At 42.9% G+C, this 16305-nt stretch overlaps 1 protein-coding gene across 19 annotated transcripts in view; it reads left to right on the top strand.

The window, feature by feature from the left end:
* Positions 1-293: 293 nt before the first annotated feature.
* The window catches only part of ankhd1 (ankyrin repeat and KH domain containing 1), a 54845-nt gene continuing 38833 nt past the window's right edge, over positions 294-16305 (top strand). For 11 of the 19 annotated variants that reach the window (XM_080415932.1, XM_080415930.1, XM_080415938.1 and 8 more), the window contains exons 1-4: positions 295-772; positions 8570-8723; positions 13559-13715; positions 14534-14696. In XM_080415932.1, the coding sequence (XP_080272058.1) occupies positions 470-772; positions 8570-8723; positions 13559-13715; positions 14534-14696 (777 nt within the window). In that variant the 5' untranslated portion in view covers positions 295-469. Of the gene's footprint in view, positions 773-8569; positions 8724-13558; positions 13716-14533; positions 14697-16305 lie in introns of all 19 variants that reach the window. The other 8 variants (XM_080415933.1, XM_080415941.1, XM_080415940.1 and 5 more) reach the window with 4 other exon arrangements.

The following is a 16305-nucleotide window of genomic DNA, read 5'->3' as shown; positions in this document are numbered from 1 at the left end:
ATTTCTACATTGCAGTATTGATACTTCTACTTAAGTAAAAAATGTGAGTACTTTTTCACCACTGGCAGCCACCAGTTTAGTTGCTCTTCTCTACCATATCAAGTCTTGACGTTCGTTCTACACAGCCTCGTGATATTGGTAAACCTAACATTACGTTGCGGTCTTTCCTGTTGACAGGCGTGAGGAACGGACCAATCGGAAGAGGGCACTCTTCGAGCGGAGCCAACAGGGACGCCTGGATTTTCCCCTGAGAGGCGGGACTTGCCGAAGAAACAGTGCGTAGTGTTAGGTTAGGTTGTTAGAAAGTTAATGGCTGAGGGGAAAGAAGAGATCCTCCTCGACAACCTCGCTTCGGGAGAGTTTCTTGGATTCCCCTGAAGTCCAAATCACGCGATCAAGCCCCGGACGGACCTTTAAGGCAACGATAAGCTCGTTTAATATACGCGATCGTGGAGCGAACACCCCAAGTATGCAGGATGCAGTAGCCGGGACGGCAATGCTGACGGACGGCTTCGAGGACGAGATTGACTCGGTGACTCCTCGCTCCCCGGCGGTAGGAGGAGGGATGATGGGGGTCGGAGGAATCGGACTCGGGGGCAGCATTGGGATCGGTGTGGGCGGAAAGAAAGTGCGTTTGTTCGGCGGCGAGTCCCACGGCGGCGGGCCTGCGGCAACGGCAACAGAAAGACTGGATTTCAAACTAGCGGCAGCGGCCGTGCTCTCCTCCTCGGGTGGTCCGGGATCCGGCAGCGACGAGGACGAGGTGTCGGAGGTAACGGGGGAGCTGCTAGCATGTTAGCTAAGCTGGCTAACCACAGCTATAGCCTTACATGATTCTAGAAGGAGTACGCCAAGGATGGGGCCGTGACGTCACACACACGAACCCATTACACGCCACCCAGAATGTGTTGTGTAGCCCAGTTGGTTCTCATACTTCTTCTTCGTGCCAAGGACCCCCAAATTGATATGTATTTGGGCCGCGGACCCCTCCCATCTGAATATGTTTTGTGCCAGGGACCCCCAGAATAGAAGAGTTGTGTTAAAAATGCAGTATTATTCAAAATTATTCAAGCACTTTAAAAAATGTTCGAAAATTGTCAAATGGCAGATGTACAAGCTTGCAGCGTGGCACGAAGTGACACACTGTGAGCTTGCAGATCTGCTATTTTTGAGCCAACGTATAAAATATGAGTTTACAAGGATAGTGACGTGGTATTAACACATTTTGCTGGGGACCCCCTGGAACCCCCTCAAGGACCCCTGGGGGTCCCCGGACCCCACTTTGAGAACCAATGGTAGCCTGTTGGTATTCCAGGGGGACCCTGAACATGAACACTTGCGTCATATCCATGTATATCTATATATAGATGTATATTTCCCCGAGCTTTTGCAGCAAGTGTGGCTTTGGCACAAATTACGTGTTGTTTAACTGAAACCTGCGTCATTTTTGTCATGCGACATTGTCACGCGACGAAGTGACATAAATTGTGCCCTTTTAACCACTTTAACCCAGGCGTTTCTATTTTTGGGCATGTCATTATAGGCCAAAAAAACAAACATTAAACAATAGCAGATGTTCAACGCTACGCCTTGTGGGCTTGTAGAATGGCTACTTTTTAAAGTATTTTCCCACTATTTCTTGAGTTAATTGGTTAAAGGGATATTTCTCTGTAATATAAAGTAAACAAAAAAATTATAGGAAAAATAAATGAAAAAAGTATTGGAAAAATCACGGCCCCTTACGCATTAGAAGGACATTTTAATGCGTGAGGGTTCCGTGATTTTCCATTATTTTTGTAATTTTAATATTTAAGGTTTATTTTATTTTAAAGTGAAATATCCCTTAATTTTACAACGTCAGGGGATTCGAGTGGCCCCATGATTCTGAAGCACTTCCGCTTAGATGGCGCCTAGTTGTGACATCACCGACGCATCCCTGGTCTCTCAATCGCCTCTACATTCCTGTCCTGGCTAAAGCTAGCTAGCGAGTTAGCTGTTAGCTAAGTTGGCAACCACCACCCCCCCCTCCCAGGCCGATTAAATTACGTAAAAACACCGCGCAGTTTATTCAAATAACGTCCCACGTTGTATTTACAATATTCATACTTATATTTATACACTATTTTGTACAGACACGGGCAATGTGTCACGCTAGCGCGTAGAAATGTGTCATTTATGCGGCGTAGGGCTGGGACCACGGCCTAGTTCGGGGTGGATACGACGACGGGCGGCCTCGTCAGTGCTGTGCACACACACAACACACATACACAGGCGTACACACACACGCACACACACACATACCACAACTTTGCAGTAGCTGGGCTTGCCACAGCAAATGGAAGATGTGTGTAAACTGTAAACCCACCTTACTAAACGGCCTGCTAACTAATGCTGCCATTTCACACAGTAAGAAGTGGTGCAATTACGTCACCTTTCAAAATTATCAAAATTATGTAAATTAACTCCCACTACCCTTCAACTTAATTACTAACTTTCCGATGCGTTTATAATGATGCATTATTTTGTCTCGCCTGGTCGCGGGTTCGATCGCCACGGCGTGACAAGTGGAAGAGGGCTATGGGGTTGGTCGGTTTCAGCCCTCCTCACTCACTAATGCAGTGGTTCTCAAACTTTAAAATGTCAAGGACCCCCCCCCCCCCCCCTTTTCTCTGACAGTATACAAACGGGTCCATTTGGTTCCATGTGTATACTGTCAAGAGTTACAGACTTGTCGGGGTCAGTTTAGAACCTCTAAAGGAACCCAGAGAGACATTGGACCCCACTTTGAGAACCACTGCACTAATGACATAGGGTAAATGTTCACAATCTGTGTCAACTTGTTTTGCCTTGTCACAGTTGCAAGCAGCCGATAGTACATGCAGATTAGTGGCCCAGCTTTCCATGTGTGAGCAGCATTCACACACAGGGACAGGTGTGTCAGCTGAGTTGAACACACTGTGGGTCTATTGTACGTTAGCTCAGCCCGGGAGGTGCATTGATAATACAAAAGGTTCTGTCTGTCTGCGTTACAGTAATGATTCCTGGCTGATCCAAGTTAGTTTACTGTAAATCAACAATCAACAACAAGGCCTTGTTGGTTGACAAAGGCTTCAGTGAGAGCCACCCCTTCCAAATTGGCATTAAACAATAAGAGAAATCGTTACCCCGTCCGCCTCTGCAAATGCCATCATAAAAAAAGAAAGCATGTTTTCACTGTGTTCCTTGTTATGCGAGCTCCAAGTTTAAAGGCATGATGCCTCTCCCAGACTATTGTCATGTAATTGAGTTGACCAGATCATATGACAGTCTGACACAGGACTGAAACATGCAAGAAGGTTTACTTGGTAAATATTTGAGCCTGGCACAAATCTATCCACGCTCTTAATCACATTACAATGCCATACTAGTTTAGTATTCATTATTGTCGATCAATGACACATTCATCTGTCCCGATAACAAGGCGATGCAACATTCACTTGCACTAGTCAGAGTGATGGTTTGGCAGTATCTGTTGCTGCACACTACCTGTTGAAATACGTTTCAGAATACCTGCTTACTTATACACTGAGGTGAAGTGTTTTGTTGGACATGATGGTAAGATGGCTAAACCAGTTAGCTTCGACCCTGTGTTGATACAGTCTGTCCCCTTATCTGAAGAAGTAGATGGTTAGCAGCAGAGGGGAGAAACTATTACTGGGTTTGAAAATGATCTATCAGATGGTAAATATATGCCTTCTGCTGCATGGGCCTAGACGCCCTGCCTGGAACTGAGTGTTGTTGTGGTATAATACCCCGGTGGAGGACTCACTGCTCTGGGCAGTAGCTAAAATCTGAGCTGCAGGATTAAGCAGATGCCATTCTAGGCCTCCCCAGCTCTGTGGATACAGTCTGGGAACTGTAGTTCATTAATTGTAAAGACTGTGATTTCCATTGTTGTTTATAAAAGCCTGTGCAGGACTACATCCCCCATGGGTCATTGTGCTCTGCATTCCTGTCATATAGCTACATTCCTCCACATTGCCGACTCCCTCCAGCATTTGCTCACTGGACCAGGCCTCACCAAAAGCCTGCTGCAGCTTATAGAGGAAAATAAGCTGAGTTTTAGTCTACCGACCCCCCCCCCCCTTTTTGTTTTTGTTTGGCATAATTATCCAAGGTATATCACTGAATAAGATCTGAATGTATAGAAATATTGATGGCCAGATTATTATCATAATTTTTGTTAAGAAACTTTCTAAACAAGGTTTATAGGCCCAGTTAATTTTGTGAGGTAGCCTTTATTCTTACTGTAGTTAAGCTGAATGATCATATTGTCATTCCCTCCCTTGTATATAACATCTATGTGCTTAGACTACTAAATGGTATAGTGGAATGGAACCAAGACACTTCAGACTGTGTGGTGCTTGGTATACACAAACCCCTCTCTGGCCTTGACCTTGGGCTGAATGTAGTGGTGTTGAGCCACACAAAGCAGCCAGTGCTGTATCCAATGCAGCGTGGCACTTTCCCCCATGTTTAACTGCTAGATATGGGTCAACTGCACACCCAGGTGCTGATACTTTACACCCCTTGCTGAGCATCAAAACACTATTCCCATACAGTCAGACCATCCGTCAACATAAAAATGTAATCTAATATTTTCATTTATTTAAAGACTCTACTGTAACTAACAGTATTCATCTGACTGTCCCCAAACTGCCCTATCCTAGTACTTATGTTGGTGTATCTGCCATATTTTGAATATATTTGATTACTCATATTGAGGTTATCTAGGGCTGTTAGATTCATGGTGTCAGCTTAAAGCTTTGTGTCAGCTGCCTTGCACAGTGTGTCTGAACACCTCGGGTCATGTGTACATGTACCTGTAGTGCAGTAATAAATAGGCCTAATACTTAACAATGAAATGTTTTACATTTGACAAGTTCACCATGTTGGAGGAAGAAAATCTAGTGTCCACTGCAGAAACAAGAATGATGTTAAGGCATAACATCTGCTTAAAGCAGCACTCCCTGGAGAATTGTCGAAAGACTGGAATATCTGTAAGACTGTGTAATAGATGAGACAGCCAACAGGCCTGTGGTGCTGTACATGGGGCAGCTGACTCTCAGCTGAATCCCTTCCCATGTGTGCAGGGGTTCGAGTTCTGGCTGTAGCGGCACATGTGTTTACATGGACTGCAATAATCCAATTGCCATGTAAACGGAATTTTCTGATTGCCTTAGCCCGAGTAAGGTCATAGTCGGAGTAAGCATAATCCAATTAGACATGTAGAGTATTCCAAATTTAGTCGGTTATTGAAGATTGAACAAGATTTCTTTGTCACGCGCTCATACAATTATGTGCAGTGAAATGTTGGTGTGGCATGCTCTGCCAGACTGTGCTAATGTCCAACATATATATAAAAATAAAAACAAGGTACTGTATAATACAAGGCAAGGTGTAATACAAAGGTACTGAGCAGCAATAAGAAAAGTGTATCATGTGTGTAACATGTAGAACATTTAAAATAATATAGGTTTGTAAGAAAACAAACAAAAACAGAATCAAAATCAGAATGCACAGATCATTTAGAAATGGAATGGCATTGCATCTTTCCTGGGTTACTATGGTAGGAAATATAATTATCTTGCAGCAGGCATAATAAAAGATCCAGATGAAAGATCCAGATGAATGTAAATGGGAGATGGGTGTTTTAAGTGTGCAGTATACACTTTAATCTGACTCACTGTGAGTTCTTGCTGAAATTTGCAAAATATGGCAGTTAGAGCACACGTTTAAAAAAAGAGGACACATGTCAGTCCCAACATGTTCTGGGGTGAGGCTGAAACTGTCACCATGCTCAAGATTTGGAAGGTAAAGCTAGAGAGATCTGCCTTACAAGCTCTACAAGCTAATAACGCATCACATTGGATATCATACATTTTTTGGATGGGTGCAGACATCAGATGGGGATTTTATATTAAAAAAAAGGTTGCTGACCCAATGAAGGACCTAATCTAGTCACAAACACTGGGAGATGCTATAAGAATCGACTATGCCGTTCGTTCTCAAACCTTAACATTTCAAGGACCCCTATAACTCAGAGTGTAGAAATGGAAGGTTCCTTTTTTTCTCAATTTCTACACTCTTGAGTTACAGACTGTAAGGGTCCATTTGGAACCTCCTCAAGAAACCCTGAGGGTCCCTGGACCTCACTTTGAAAACCACAGTACTATGCCACTGTGAAGGGGAGTGTCTTCGATCATTAATCAGGCTATGCTCAACATATAGCATGTAAACGGGAATATGAGTAGAATAGTTCGGTTTGCAGCCCATGTAAATGGACAATAGTAATATTATTGCAGTCCATGGTGTGTTGTGATTATTTGTCTAAACCTCTTGTACTTGTAGCTTTCCTTTTGTTAAAACTAAACATTCAGTAACATCCTATTGACCTTATTCATAACCATCCACTTCTCTGACTTCTGGGGAGAGTGTTCGCTTGATCATTTAACAGTGTTATTAAATGACAATATGACAGACAGTCAAAGTGCAACAAAACGTGGAGTCTTTTAAAATAGCAACAGCAAGAAATTAGTTGGGAAAGTGAAAAAAAAGCAAAGATAGCTGATCTCTGACAAGGTAAAAAAAAGGTTTTGAGATTGTAGATCTATTTTCACAGTTTTAGAAAATCTTTAAGGTTTTTCTACATGCCCAAAATAGGAACACCAGATTGAAACTCAGGCCCTTCTGTCACAGCTGTTAAGGTCATTCTCCGTAGCACGGAACCATACTAGCTGATATTTAGTTATAACGGATACAATCTGTTTATTTGTACTGTGTTGAGAGCTTCTAAACTTGCACAATATGCCCACTCATGTTGCATCTATTTGTGTGGTACTCTTATGCAGATATTCTCATAAAATGGCTTAAAGCAGCAGTGAAAACGACATGAAACAGTGACTGTAAGTCATTCTAAATGGAGTGTAGTGACAGGCCAGAAGCCCATTCCATCAGCAGCAAGTATTGTGGCGCTTAAGGTCAATACAGAACAATCTAATTAGCAGTTAATTGGTGCATTAAGCCAACTCAATAGAGCATGTGTTCACAGCATGTTTGATTGGAGAATGTGTTCGCATCATGTTTGATTACACTCGTGTTAATTGGTAGTTCATATTTCACCACCATTGAACCCTGCGTTAAGTGTAGGGTGCACCCATACACATTTTCATGACGGGTACTAGTACTTTATTTAGTATTGTATTTATTTAGAGTATCAATAGTACTATATTAAAGGTGGTGTAAGTGATATTTTTGTTTTCATCATTGCTATAGAGTCTGTTCATCTTTAGGAAACAGAAAATATATTTTCAAGTGGGACAATTTCATCCAATCACGACGGAGAACTAATTTATTAGCTTACATTTGATAGTATTCCAGTTTCAAATTTGTCAGTTCATTTTTGTTTAATCACTTCCAATTTCAATTGTTTATCCTGTATCCTGACCTGTATAAGTGCTGTCCTCTTGATTGGATGAAATTGGTACCCTGACCTGAAAATGCATTTTCTGTTTACTAAAAAGATGGAGAGAAGAATGGGAGAGACCTGTTACTGAACAAACACTCGATAGCGATGTTCACTATGGGAATATACTGTAGAGCTATTTAAGACTTATTTTAACAACAAACACAAAATTGCAGCACATGTAATCTTTTTGTGTTCATAATATTGCTCTGGGACACTATATAGTGTTTTCATATGGACAAAAGCAACATTTTAGTGCATGGGCGGGGCCTAATAACCTTCATCAGTTATCATCTTTATGTAGATTTTAAAATGCAACACTACAGGTGTGTTGAGCAGGATTTCCCCTTTGAAACACTATGAATTTGTTATGCTTCTCAATCGTCACTTATGATACGGCCCATCAGTCTCTGTGTCTGCAGAGAATCTGCCCAGTGGTTGACTATCAAGTAGCCAACTACAATACTAGTACAGTACTAGGCTAGCACTGGTGTAAAAAAGAAAAAAATCCTAATAAGCTCTGTGCATAACTGTAGTCCTGGGTTTCTAGAAGATGGCATTACAGTGCATGTTTCCAGTTCAGTTTCCCATAGCTTTGTTTGATTGGCTCGGCAGCAGATTCGAACGGGAAACGCATATGAAGTTGTCATATATGTTTACAGTTCCCTGCTGCCGAGTCAATCAAACAAAGCTTTGGAAAACTGAACAGGAAACGAGTATGCCACCTTCTAGAAAACCGGGACTACAGTTAATGCACAGAGCCTATTGTGCCCGAGATTTAAACTGGAGACCATGCTTGGCCACTTAAACCCTTTAGATTTGGTAAACTGGACCTGACTTGGCTCTGTACTTGCGCCGCCAAAAATAGCCGATCTACAAGCTCACAATGCGTCGCCTTGCGAAGCATTCTGAGCTTGTAGATCGGCTATTTCTGGCTTAATGTTTCCCCCCAGAATATGAATGTGGGGGTTCAAGTGGTTTAGGAAACGGTATGAACATGCATGTCGGTTAACGGTTCTGATTTTGCTTTCTTGCTCTTTCTTCCCCCGTCGCTTCCTTGTGCAGGTGGAGTCTTTTATCCTGGACCAGGAAGACCTGGACAACCCCATCATGAAGACGGCATCAGAGCTGCTGATGTCGAGCGCCTCAGACGGAGTGGACCTGAGGACAGTCGATCCAGAAACGCAGGCTCGTCTCGAAGCGCTGCTGGAGGCCGCAGGTATATGACTTGTTTTTCTAGTCTGTGTTGTATGAATCATCCTAACCTCTGCTGACAACACCATCCATAACCTGTCCACTTCAACAACTCACTGACGCCTCGATTACGGCTGGGCAATATTATATCGACATTATATCGACATTGTGATATGAGACTAGATATCGTCTGGGATTTTGGATATCGCAAATATGGTGATATGGCATAAGTGTTGTTTTCCTGGTTGTAATCACTTAAACCTTATTTTATCAATATTTTCTAAACTAGCCGATCTACAAGCTCACAATGGCGTTGCATCGCAGCAATATTGTAAGCGTGAGGTTCTGCTATTTAAAAAAAACAAACACAAATAAGCATTTGTTTTATATTATCGTCACAATATCATATTATCGTCATAGTATTTATATTGAGGTATTTGGTCAAATATATTGTGATATCCATATTGCCCAGCCGTAGCCTCAATAATTCAATCTGTGAACCCATCCTACTAACTAACTGAGAACATTGAGCAAGACTTAGACCTTAGAACCCATCAGCTGAAATGTCTTGTCTTTCTGCCCTTTTTTCCACAATCACAATTGTACCTTTTATTGAGACTTCAGTTTGTACAGTAGATGACCTAAGGCTGAACTATAACTATAGGTTGCAGCCAGAGGAGAATATACAGAAAATAGATTGCATGATATAAATGGGAGAAGGGTGTTTTTGACACTATACACTTTAACTGTGACTTACTGTGTATTGGAGTTTTCACAGCATTTTGCAACATATGGCAGCTAGAGCATGCGTTGTCAAAGAAAAGATAACACTTGTCAGTCACAACACGTTATAACTGTTGCCATGCTCAGGATTCTGATGGTAAACAAAATCTGTTGTGCAAGTCTTTAAATCAACATACTGTAGTTTCCCAGGTTGATTTGAGTAAATTATTTGGATTAGGACCTGGATTCTGTCTATGTAATCTGTACATTAATCTGTGTCCTGGACTGCCTAGCCAGGCAGATTAACCTCACCTCACCTGCGACTCACAGCTTGCATGGAAACCAGGTTGATAGGCTAACGGCTAATCTCGCACCACTTCCGGTTTCTCCCCTGGCCTTGTCTACTAGAAGACGCATGCAAACTTGTAGGTGGTTGCCCTTAGGCCAATTAAAAGCTTGCAGGAGACAGTGAATGCTGTTACATATTAAATCTGCAATCCCGTAAGTTTCATGTCCTACCCGGGCCTCCCACGCGGGAGACCAAACTTGAAGTTCTACCCCTCTTGATCGGGTTAGATGACAGAGTTGGCTAACTCTAATTTCAACAGTAGTGCCTGACTCTGCCTTTGTCAAATAGTATTCCGCAGTTCAATATAACATTCAACGCTTTGTTTTGTGACATTACTGATAATAACTAGGTAATGGCTTTTAGAATTCGTTTTCAGGCAGATGCACATTTGTCTTAAATGTTAACTAGAAATGAGCATGTAAAGCGAATATCTTTCAAAAGGTTCTCGTGGGGTCATCATGCCCACGGACCCCCACCCATTTACATCTCTGAACATGTCTTACGGAATAATGCCCATTGGGCCTAACGTCCTCAGATATTCACCCTGAGAACATGACTGCTCCTCAATTCAATTACATTATGACATGTCAGTTAGTTTAGTCCAACTTAAGGGGGAAACTTTGCTGATATTTAATGTGAAGCCTTATCATTCTTTTGTGATGTGAAAATCTGACATAACTCTTCCCGAAGCTTTTTGCGTGTTGAGATCAAATGGCTTCCAGCTCACATGAAGCGATGCGTTTTGATGACTTCCATGTAGGCTGCCGGTGATTTTGTAGACACAACACATTATTAGGCAGTGTTTTTTTCAGATGTTCACTCACAATAGGATGTTGGTATTCATGATAAATACTGGTGAAGCGCCCCATTTATAACTTTTTGCAATTTACTTACTTTTATGCATTCTGTAACTGAACCATCTCTCACAGAAATGCTACAGCAAAGGCTAAACTGCGCGATGATTATTATACCTTGCATAAACCCAATAATTTTCTTCAGCAATAACAGTCTCTGTTGTTACTAAGTGTGATGCAGCAATAACAGTCTCTGTTGTTACTTCTTACTAAGTGTGATGCAGCAATAACAGTCTCTGTTGTTACCAAATGTGATGCAGAGACAGTGTCTACACTATTGCTGTCAGTCAAACTGGTTTTCAGGCCTATATTGGAATTATTCTCATGTTCTGAAGACAAGAATTGACATGCATATATTGTCAGACCTAAAAGATAAGACCTAAAAGATAGTTCACGTGTAAATATTGTTGATTGTGGGAGTAGTGCTAGAGTAGGTGCTTATGGGTAAACACTTTGTCCAAACCTGGTGTTTGAACTTTGCTCCAGGGTCTTCCACGGGCCCTCTTTCACTGAGCTAGGCTAGGCATGTGGAGCCGGCTAGGCATGGCTCCACAGGGACAGCCAAAAGGTGAATGACGTGAGCCCTGGAGCAAGTATGCCATCTGAACTAAAATGATAATATAAACTATGATGATGGCTCGACTCAACAAACCAAAACGATGGGCCTCAATCTCATTCATGCAGAGTGAGCTGTTTTAATGATTCAGAAATAATGCATTTGGGTTATTTATAAGTTTACAATCTGCAATGCTCTTAAAGATTAAATAAAGAACACTCCCACTATGATCAGACTGTTAAATTCTTAAAGCTAGCATGTTATCATGATTACCATAGCCAGCTGCTAATGAGGTTTAATCGTAGTTGCCTTGTGTTGGCAGTAGAATTTAGTAGCTAGCTAACTAGAGCGCCACAGTTGGTTAGCAGTGTAATGACTAGGTATTTAAATCAGATTGATTATTGTTGAAACTGGTTAGAAACGACTATTTCTGTAGGAAATCAGTTCTTCAGTACTTAAGTTCCTGAGTTCCACATATTTTGTTTAGATAGGAAAGTGGGCTAATGATTCCTGGTTGGTTTTAGCTTCTATTAATTATGATCTATCTAAAGTTTAGATTCTAAATTGATCAAGAGAAGCTCAGCCACATTGATAACGAAACGTGAGATACAGTCACACAAAATGTCATATTGCAAAAGGCTTTCAAGTAGAACTCAAGCTATAAGTTTGAGATAAGATCCTTTTGCAGTGATTCCTCCATAAAGGAAAATCACCAAATATTCTGTTCAGAGTTTGAACCCAAGGTCGTCGTTGAATACAGAAGCGGGCGTGTTGGCGTCAGAAGATGCCTGGGCGCATGTCTCGGCCTTTGTTTTCCTGCGTCGTGTTTACGGTGCACCGAGCATTCCGCACTCTGGCTCAGCCGACTCCTTCTAGCTCCCTGTCAGATAAACACACTGCATTAATGATCAACCCTTCCAGACCTCTGCTTCCGCTGCCTCGGGGTGGGGGGAAGGGGGGTTGGGGGGGGTTACGAAATCGCGCTCTGACAGCGGTGCCTGGCTAAGTTTAGACGGAGTCGCAGGCGTAGCGCTGAGGACACAGGAGAGACCGCAAGGACTGCAGCTCTCTGCTGCACGGGCTAATGGATGGGTTGAGGCTGAGGCTAACATTCTAGAGCTATAGTTCTAAGCCATCACTTTTCTCCCACCCCGCTGTGTCTGCTGCTCTGTGCCTCTCTTGTGCACGCATGCCCTCAAAGTACACAAACACACACACAATCGGTGTCTCTGACTGGGAAATGGTCCTCCTTGCCCCGTCTTGTGAAAGGTCCTTCAATGTAGGTCATCAGAACAAGCGGCCCGTTTTTTTTCCTTCCCTTTTCTCTCCGTCTGCCTATACTTTACTTTTGCGCCCCTCTCCGGCTTTCTCTTCACCCTCCGTGCCCCCCCCCCCACACACACACACACACTGTGACTTTTATTCTTTTGTACAGCATTCTTGATCTTGTCCCAGCTGTCTCTCTCTTTCACTTGCCGACCAGTGTCTCTGCATTGTTTTTCTCACATTCACCGTCTCTCTCTCCATCTATAATTCACACAGAAGGGGGCTCTGCCCTTTTTTCCCTCCTCCAGCCAGATCTCTTAACGTCTGCTCTGCTGCTACTCAGGTGGTGGTCAGTGTAGAACCACACACGCATCATTGCTGTCGGCCAAAAACCTTGTATCTCCATTATTTTTTTAAACTTTTTAGATGTTTTCTCATAAACTAATTCTCTACTTTATACTTTGCAAAGGGGGGGGGGGGGGGAGTAGTGCTAGAGTAGGTGCTTATGATATCTGATTTACAAGCTCACAAGCTATTTTCTGTATTTGAACATGTAAGTCTGTGTGTTTTTATAAATATTGAAACAATACAAAATATTAACAAGAGCTTGTGACAAAAAAAGTACATTTAATCCATTGGAACACAGGTTATTTTTTTTCCATTTCCTGCAAAGTAAAGGTTTTGGACATACAAGGTTTTCCCCCCCAACAGCGATGATGTTTATCATACCTCTGGTCACTGGTCTTAGTGTTGCATCAGTGTTGGTCCTTTGAACGCCCACATGAGTTGTACTTTGTGTAATCCTTCACCCAATCGAAAATAGAAATGACCACAGTGAGAATTGAAACCATTCCGATGACCAATAATATTGACGAAAAAAGAAATTGGCCATATTAACAACATTGCTTGTGTGTGTTTTCTGTGTGTGTGTGCGTGTGTGTGTGTGCGTGTTCTTTTTTTTTTCTTTTATTGTGGATGCTGCTACTAACCCCCTGGACTGGATTGGCTGGATTGGACTTGGCTGCTTCCATCTGGTGTCTCTGCTGGGTGTGGCTGTGCTCCCACTGTGGTTTGCCTTGTCCTATGCACCTCTGCCCTCTGGTGTCCGGCAGGCATCGGTAAACTGTCCACTGCCGATGGTAAAGCTTTTGCAGACCCCGAGGTGTTACGGCGGCTGACGTCATCCGTGAGCTGCGCCCTGGACGAGGCGGCGGCGGCCCTGACCCGCATGCGAGCGGAAAACACACTCAACGCCGGCCAAGCCGACAAGTATGTATCTCCCCCGTCCTCCTCCTGGCAGCGAAGTAGATGATTCACGCAGTTTGATGAATTGGGGCTGCTTAAACAGTGTGGTTCATGACGGTGGTTCTCAAACGTTGTCAAGGACCGCCAAATTAGTATGTATTTGACCGCGGACTCCACATCTAAAAAGATTTTGTAACAGGGACCACCAGAAGAGAACATTTGTGTAAAAAAAAATTCTACTTAACATTTTTAAATTCTTTTTTTTTCAATATCTTTCAAAAAATTACAAAAATAGCAGATCTACAAGCTCACAACGCTTTGCTTCGCGATGCGTCGTGAGCTTGTCGATCAGCTATTTTCTAATAACCCATAGACTGCACTTTGAGAACCACACTGGTTTAGGAAAATCCACATTTAATGTGATCAGAGATCTCCGCCTATTGATATGTCTGGTAAAATCTAATTTCAGTGTAGTTACTAGACCCGAGGCGAGAATGTCCGGTAACGAACCAATGCCCAATGCTTTGAAAACGAATGATGTCACCGTCCCAATATGAAGGCCTGCAATAAAGTCTAATTGCATCCGCACCATTTTCCATCCAGTTTTAACCCCTACATTGACTTTAGATGTCGAATCAGTAGGCGGACATCTCTGATCGCCTAGCTACGCGAGACTACATTCATGTTGTCTTTGAAAGCTTGTGACACATGCGATTTAGTTTTTTACCTCCAGGTGTGTATTATTTGCTCTGTTTTTCCCTAATAATTACACCACTACAACTACTGTAGCGGTGTAATTATTAGGTGTGTATGTCCTGCCACAGTGGCAGTAATTGTAGCAGTCTGGTTATTTTCAGCCGTAGTCTAGCGGAGGCGTGCTCAGACGGCGACGTTAACGCGGTGCGCAAGCTGCTGGACGAGGGACGGAGCGTCAACGAACACACAGAGGAAGGAGAGAGCCTGCTCTGCCTCGCCTGCTCCGCAGGATACTACGAACTCGCACAGGTGTGTGTACAGCACTCGCTGGACCGTTTATGGCTGTTATTGGTGCATTTTAAGCTTTGTGTATTCATGGATTCAAGTTCTCAGTTGCCACGACTCATTTCAGTCATTTGGAGGCCAGCAGCATGTCTTTCTCTTGGCTAACTCTTGGCCTTCTCTAAAGGATGATACTTAGTTGGGGCACGGTGGCGCAGTCGGTAGCGCTGTCGCCTCACAGCTAGAAGGTCCGGTGTTCAATTCCCGCTGGGGACGCTGTGGGCGCTGGGGGTGTGTCCTCTCCTCTGTGTCATCAGTGCCCATGCCCTAGGTGGGGTTGGCGAAAGGGCCTTTCTGTGTGGAGTTTGCATGTTCTCCTCGTGTCCCCTAGGGTAGATACCCTCACAAAAAACATGCAGTAATCCTGGTCTCTATACTGCCTCCCCCTGGTCAGCCGGTGCGCCTGATGGAGGGGAAAGGAACTGGTTGGAATAACGTGTTCCTTCCACACGCTACGTCCAACCGGAGAAACTCCCCCTTGTCAGGTGATGAAAAGTGGCTTGCTAGATCCTCATGCATTGAAGGAGACATAAGCTCAGTTCTGGGCTTTCCCCAGGCTGGCAGAGGGAGAGTAGCGCCCAGGATTGCATAGGCAATTGACACTGGGTGAAAAAATGGGTTACAAAATTGTGGGATAAAACATTTTGAGATAAAAAAAGGATGATACTTAGTTGCGCGTCGGTGTTGCGCAATCAGGTATAAATCAGGCATAACCCAACAAATGTGGTTGGTTAAGTCAAGCCTTACAGTAATAATAGATTGAAGTTATTTTACGATTAAAGAGTATTTGAATTGATCAAACTAGTAATAGAATACACGTTCAGAATCATGCATCCTCCATAAAACGATAATGGCCTCATATATATCATAAAAGAAAAGTTAAAGGCTCAATCTGCGATTTTGTCAACTGGTTGGCTGTATGTAAAACACTAGGAACATAGGTTTAGAACAATAATACCAAAACAGAATGATTTGACATATGATGTGCTCCATATATGATTGTGCTAATAGTTTAGGAAACGGCGTGCTAGTGTGGGGGGCTCCTTTGGTGCACTTGAACTAATCACAGATTGGGATTTGGCCTGACGAAACCTTTCTTTTGCTTTATTTCCTCTGTATTGGATGACATCACTCGTTTATCGTTTATCACTGCTTTGTTGTTCGCAAAGTGCCCCCCTGACGGGGTTTAGTTGAATAAAACAAGAACGCAGCAAGACTGCTGTTTGGAAATACTTTGTGTGGGGGAAATGAACAAGGAAAGGTAAAATATACAAAGCCATAAATAAAAACTGAACTGAAAAATAACTATTACAAAGCAAGCCCATATGCAAATGATGCTACAGAGCAGTGCTAACGAAATCTGGTAAACACAACAAACGTAGCAATGCCACTGAAAGGCCGACAACAGACTTTGCTAGGGTTGTTGTCCTGTTGCTCGCCCAGCACAGCCATTTCTCTTAGCTAAGCTAATCCCGTCAGAGCTGAACAGTCGCTGTTCCGTGCACAACTTACACCCAGTGTGGAGTAAGTTTGCAAAAAAGATAAAAACTTCATAGAAAAATATTTTGTTCAAATT

This window comes from Gymnoscopelus braueri (assembly GCF_963280865.1).
Source record: "Gymnoscopelus braueri genome assembly, chromosome: 20".
NCBI lineage: Eukaryota > Metazoa > Chordata > Actinopteri > Myctophiformes > Myctophidae > Gymnoscopelus > Gymnoscopelus braueri.
The sequence above is the reverse complement of the archived record's forward strand: the minus strand, read 5'-3'. Positions and strand labels throughout refer to the sequence as shown.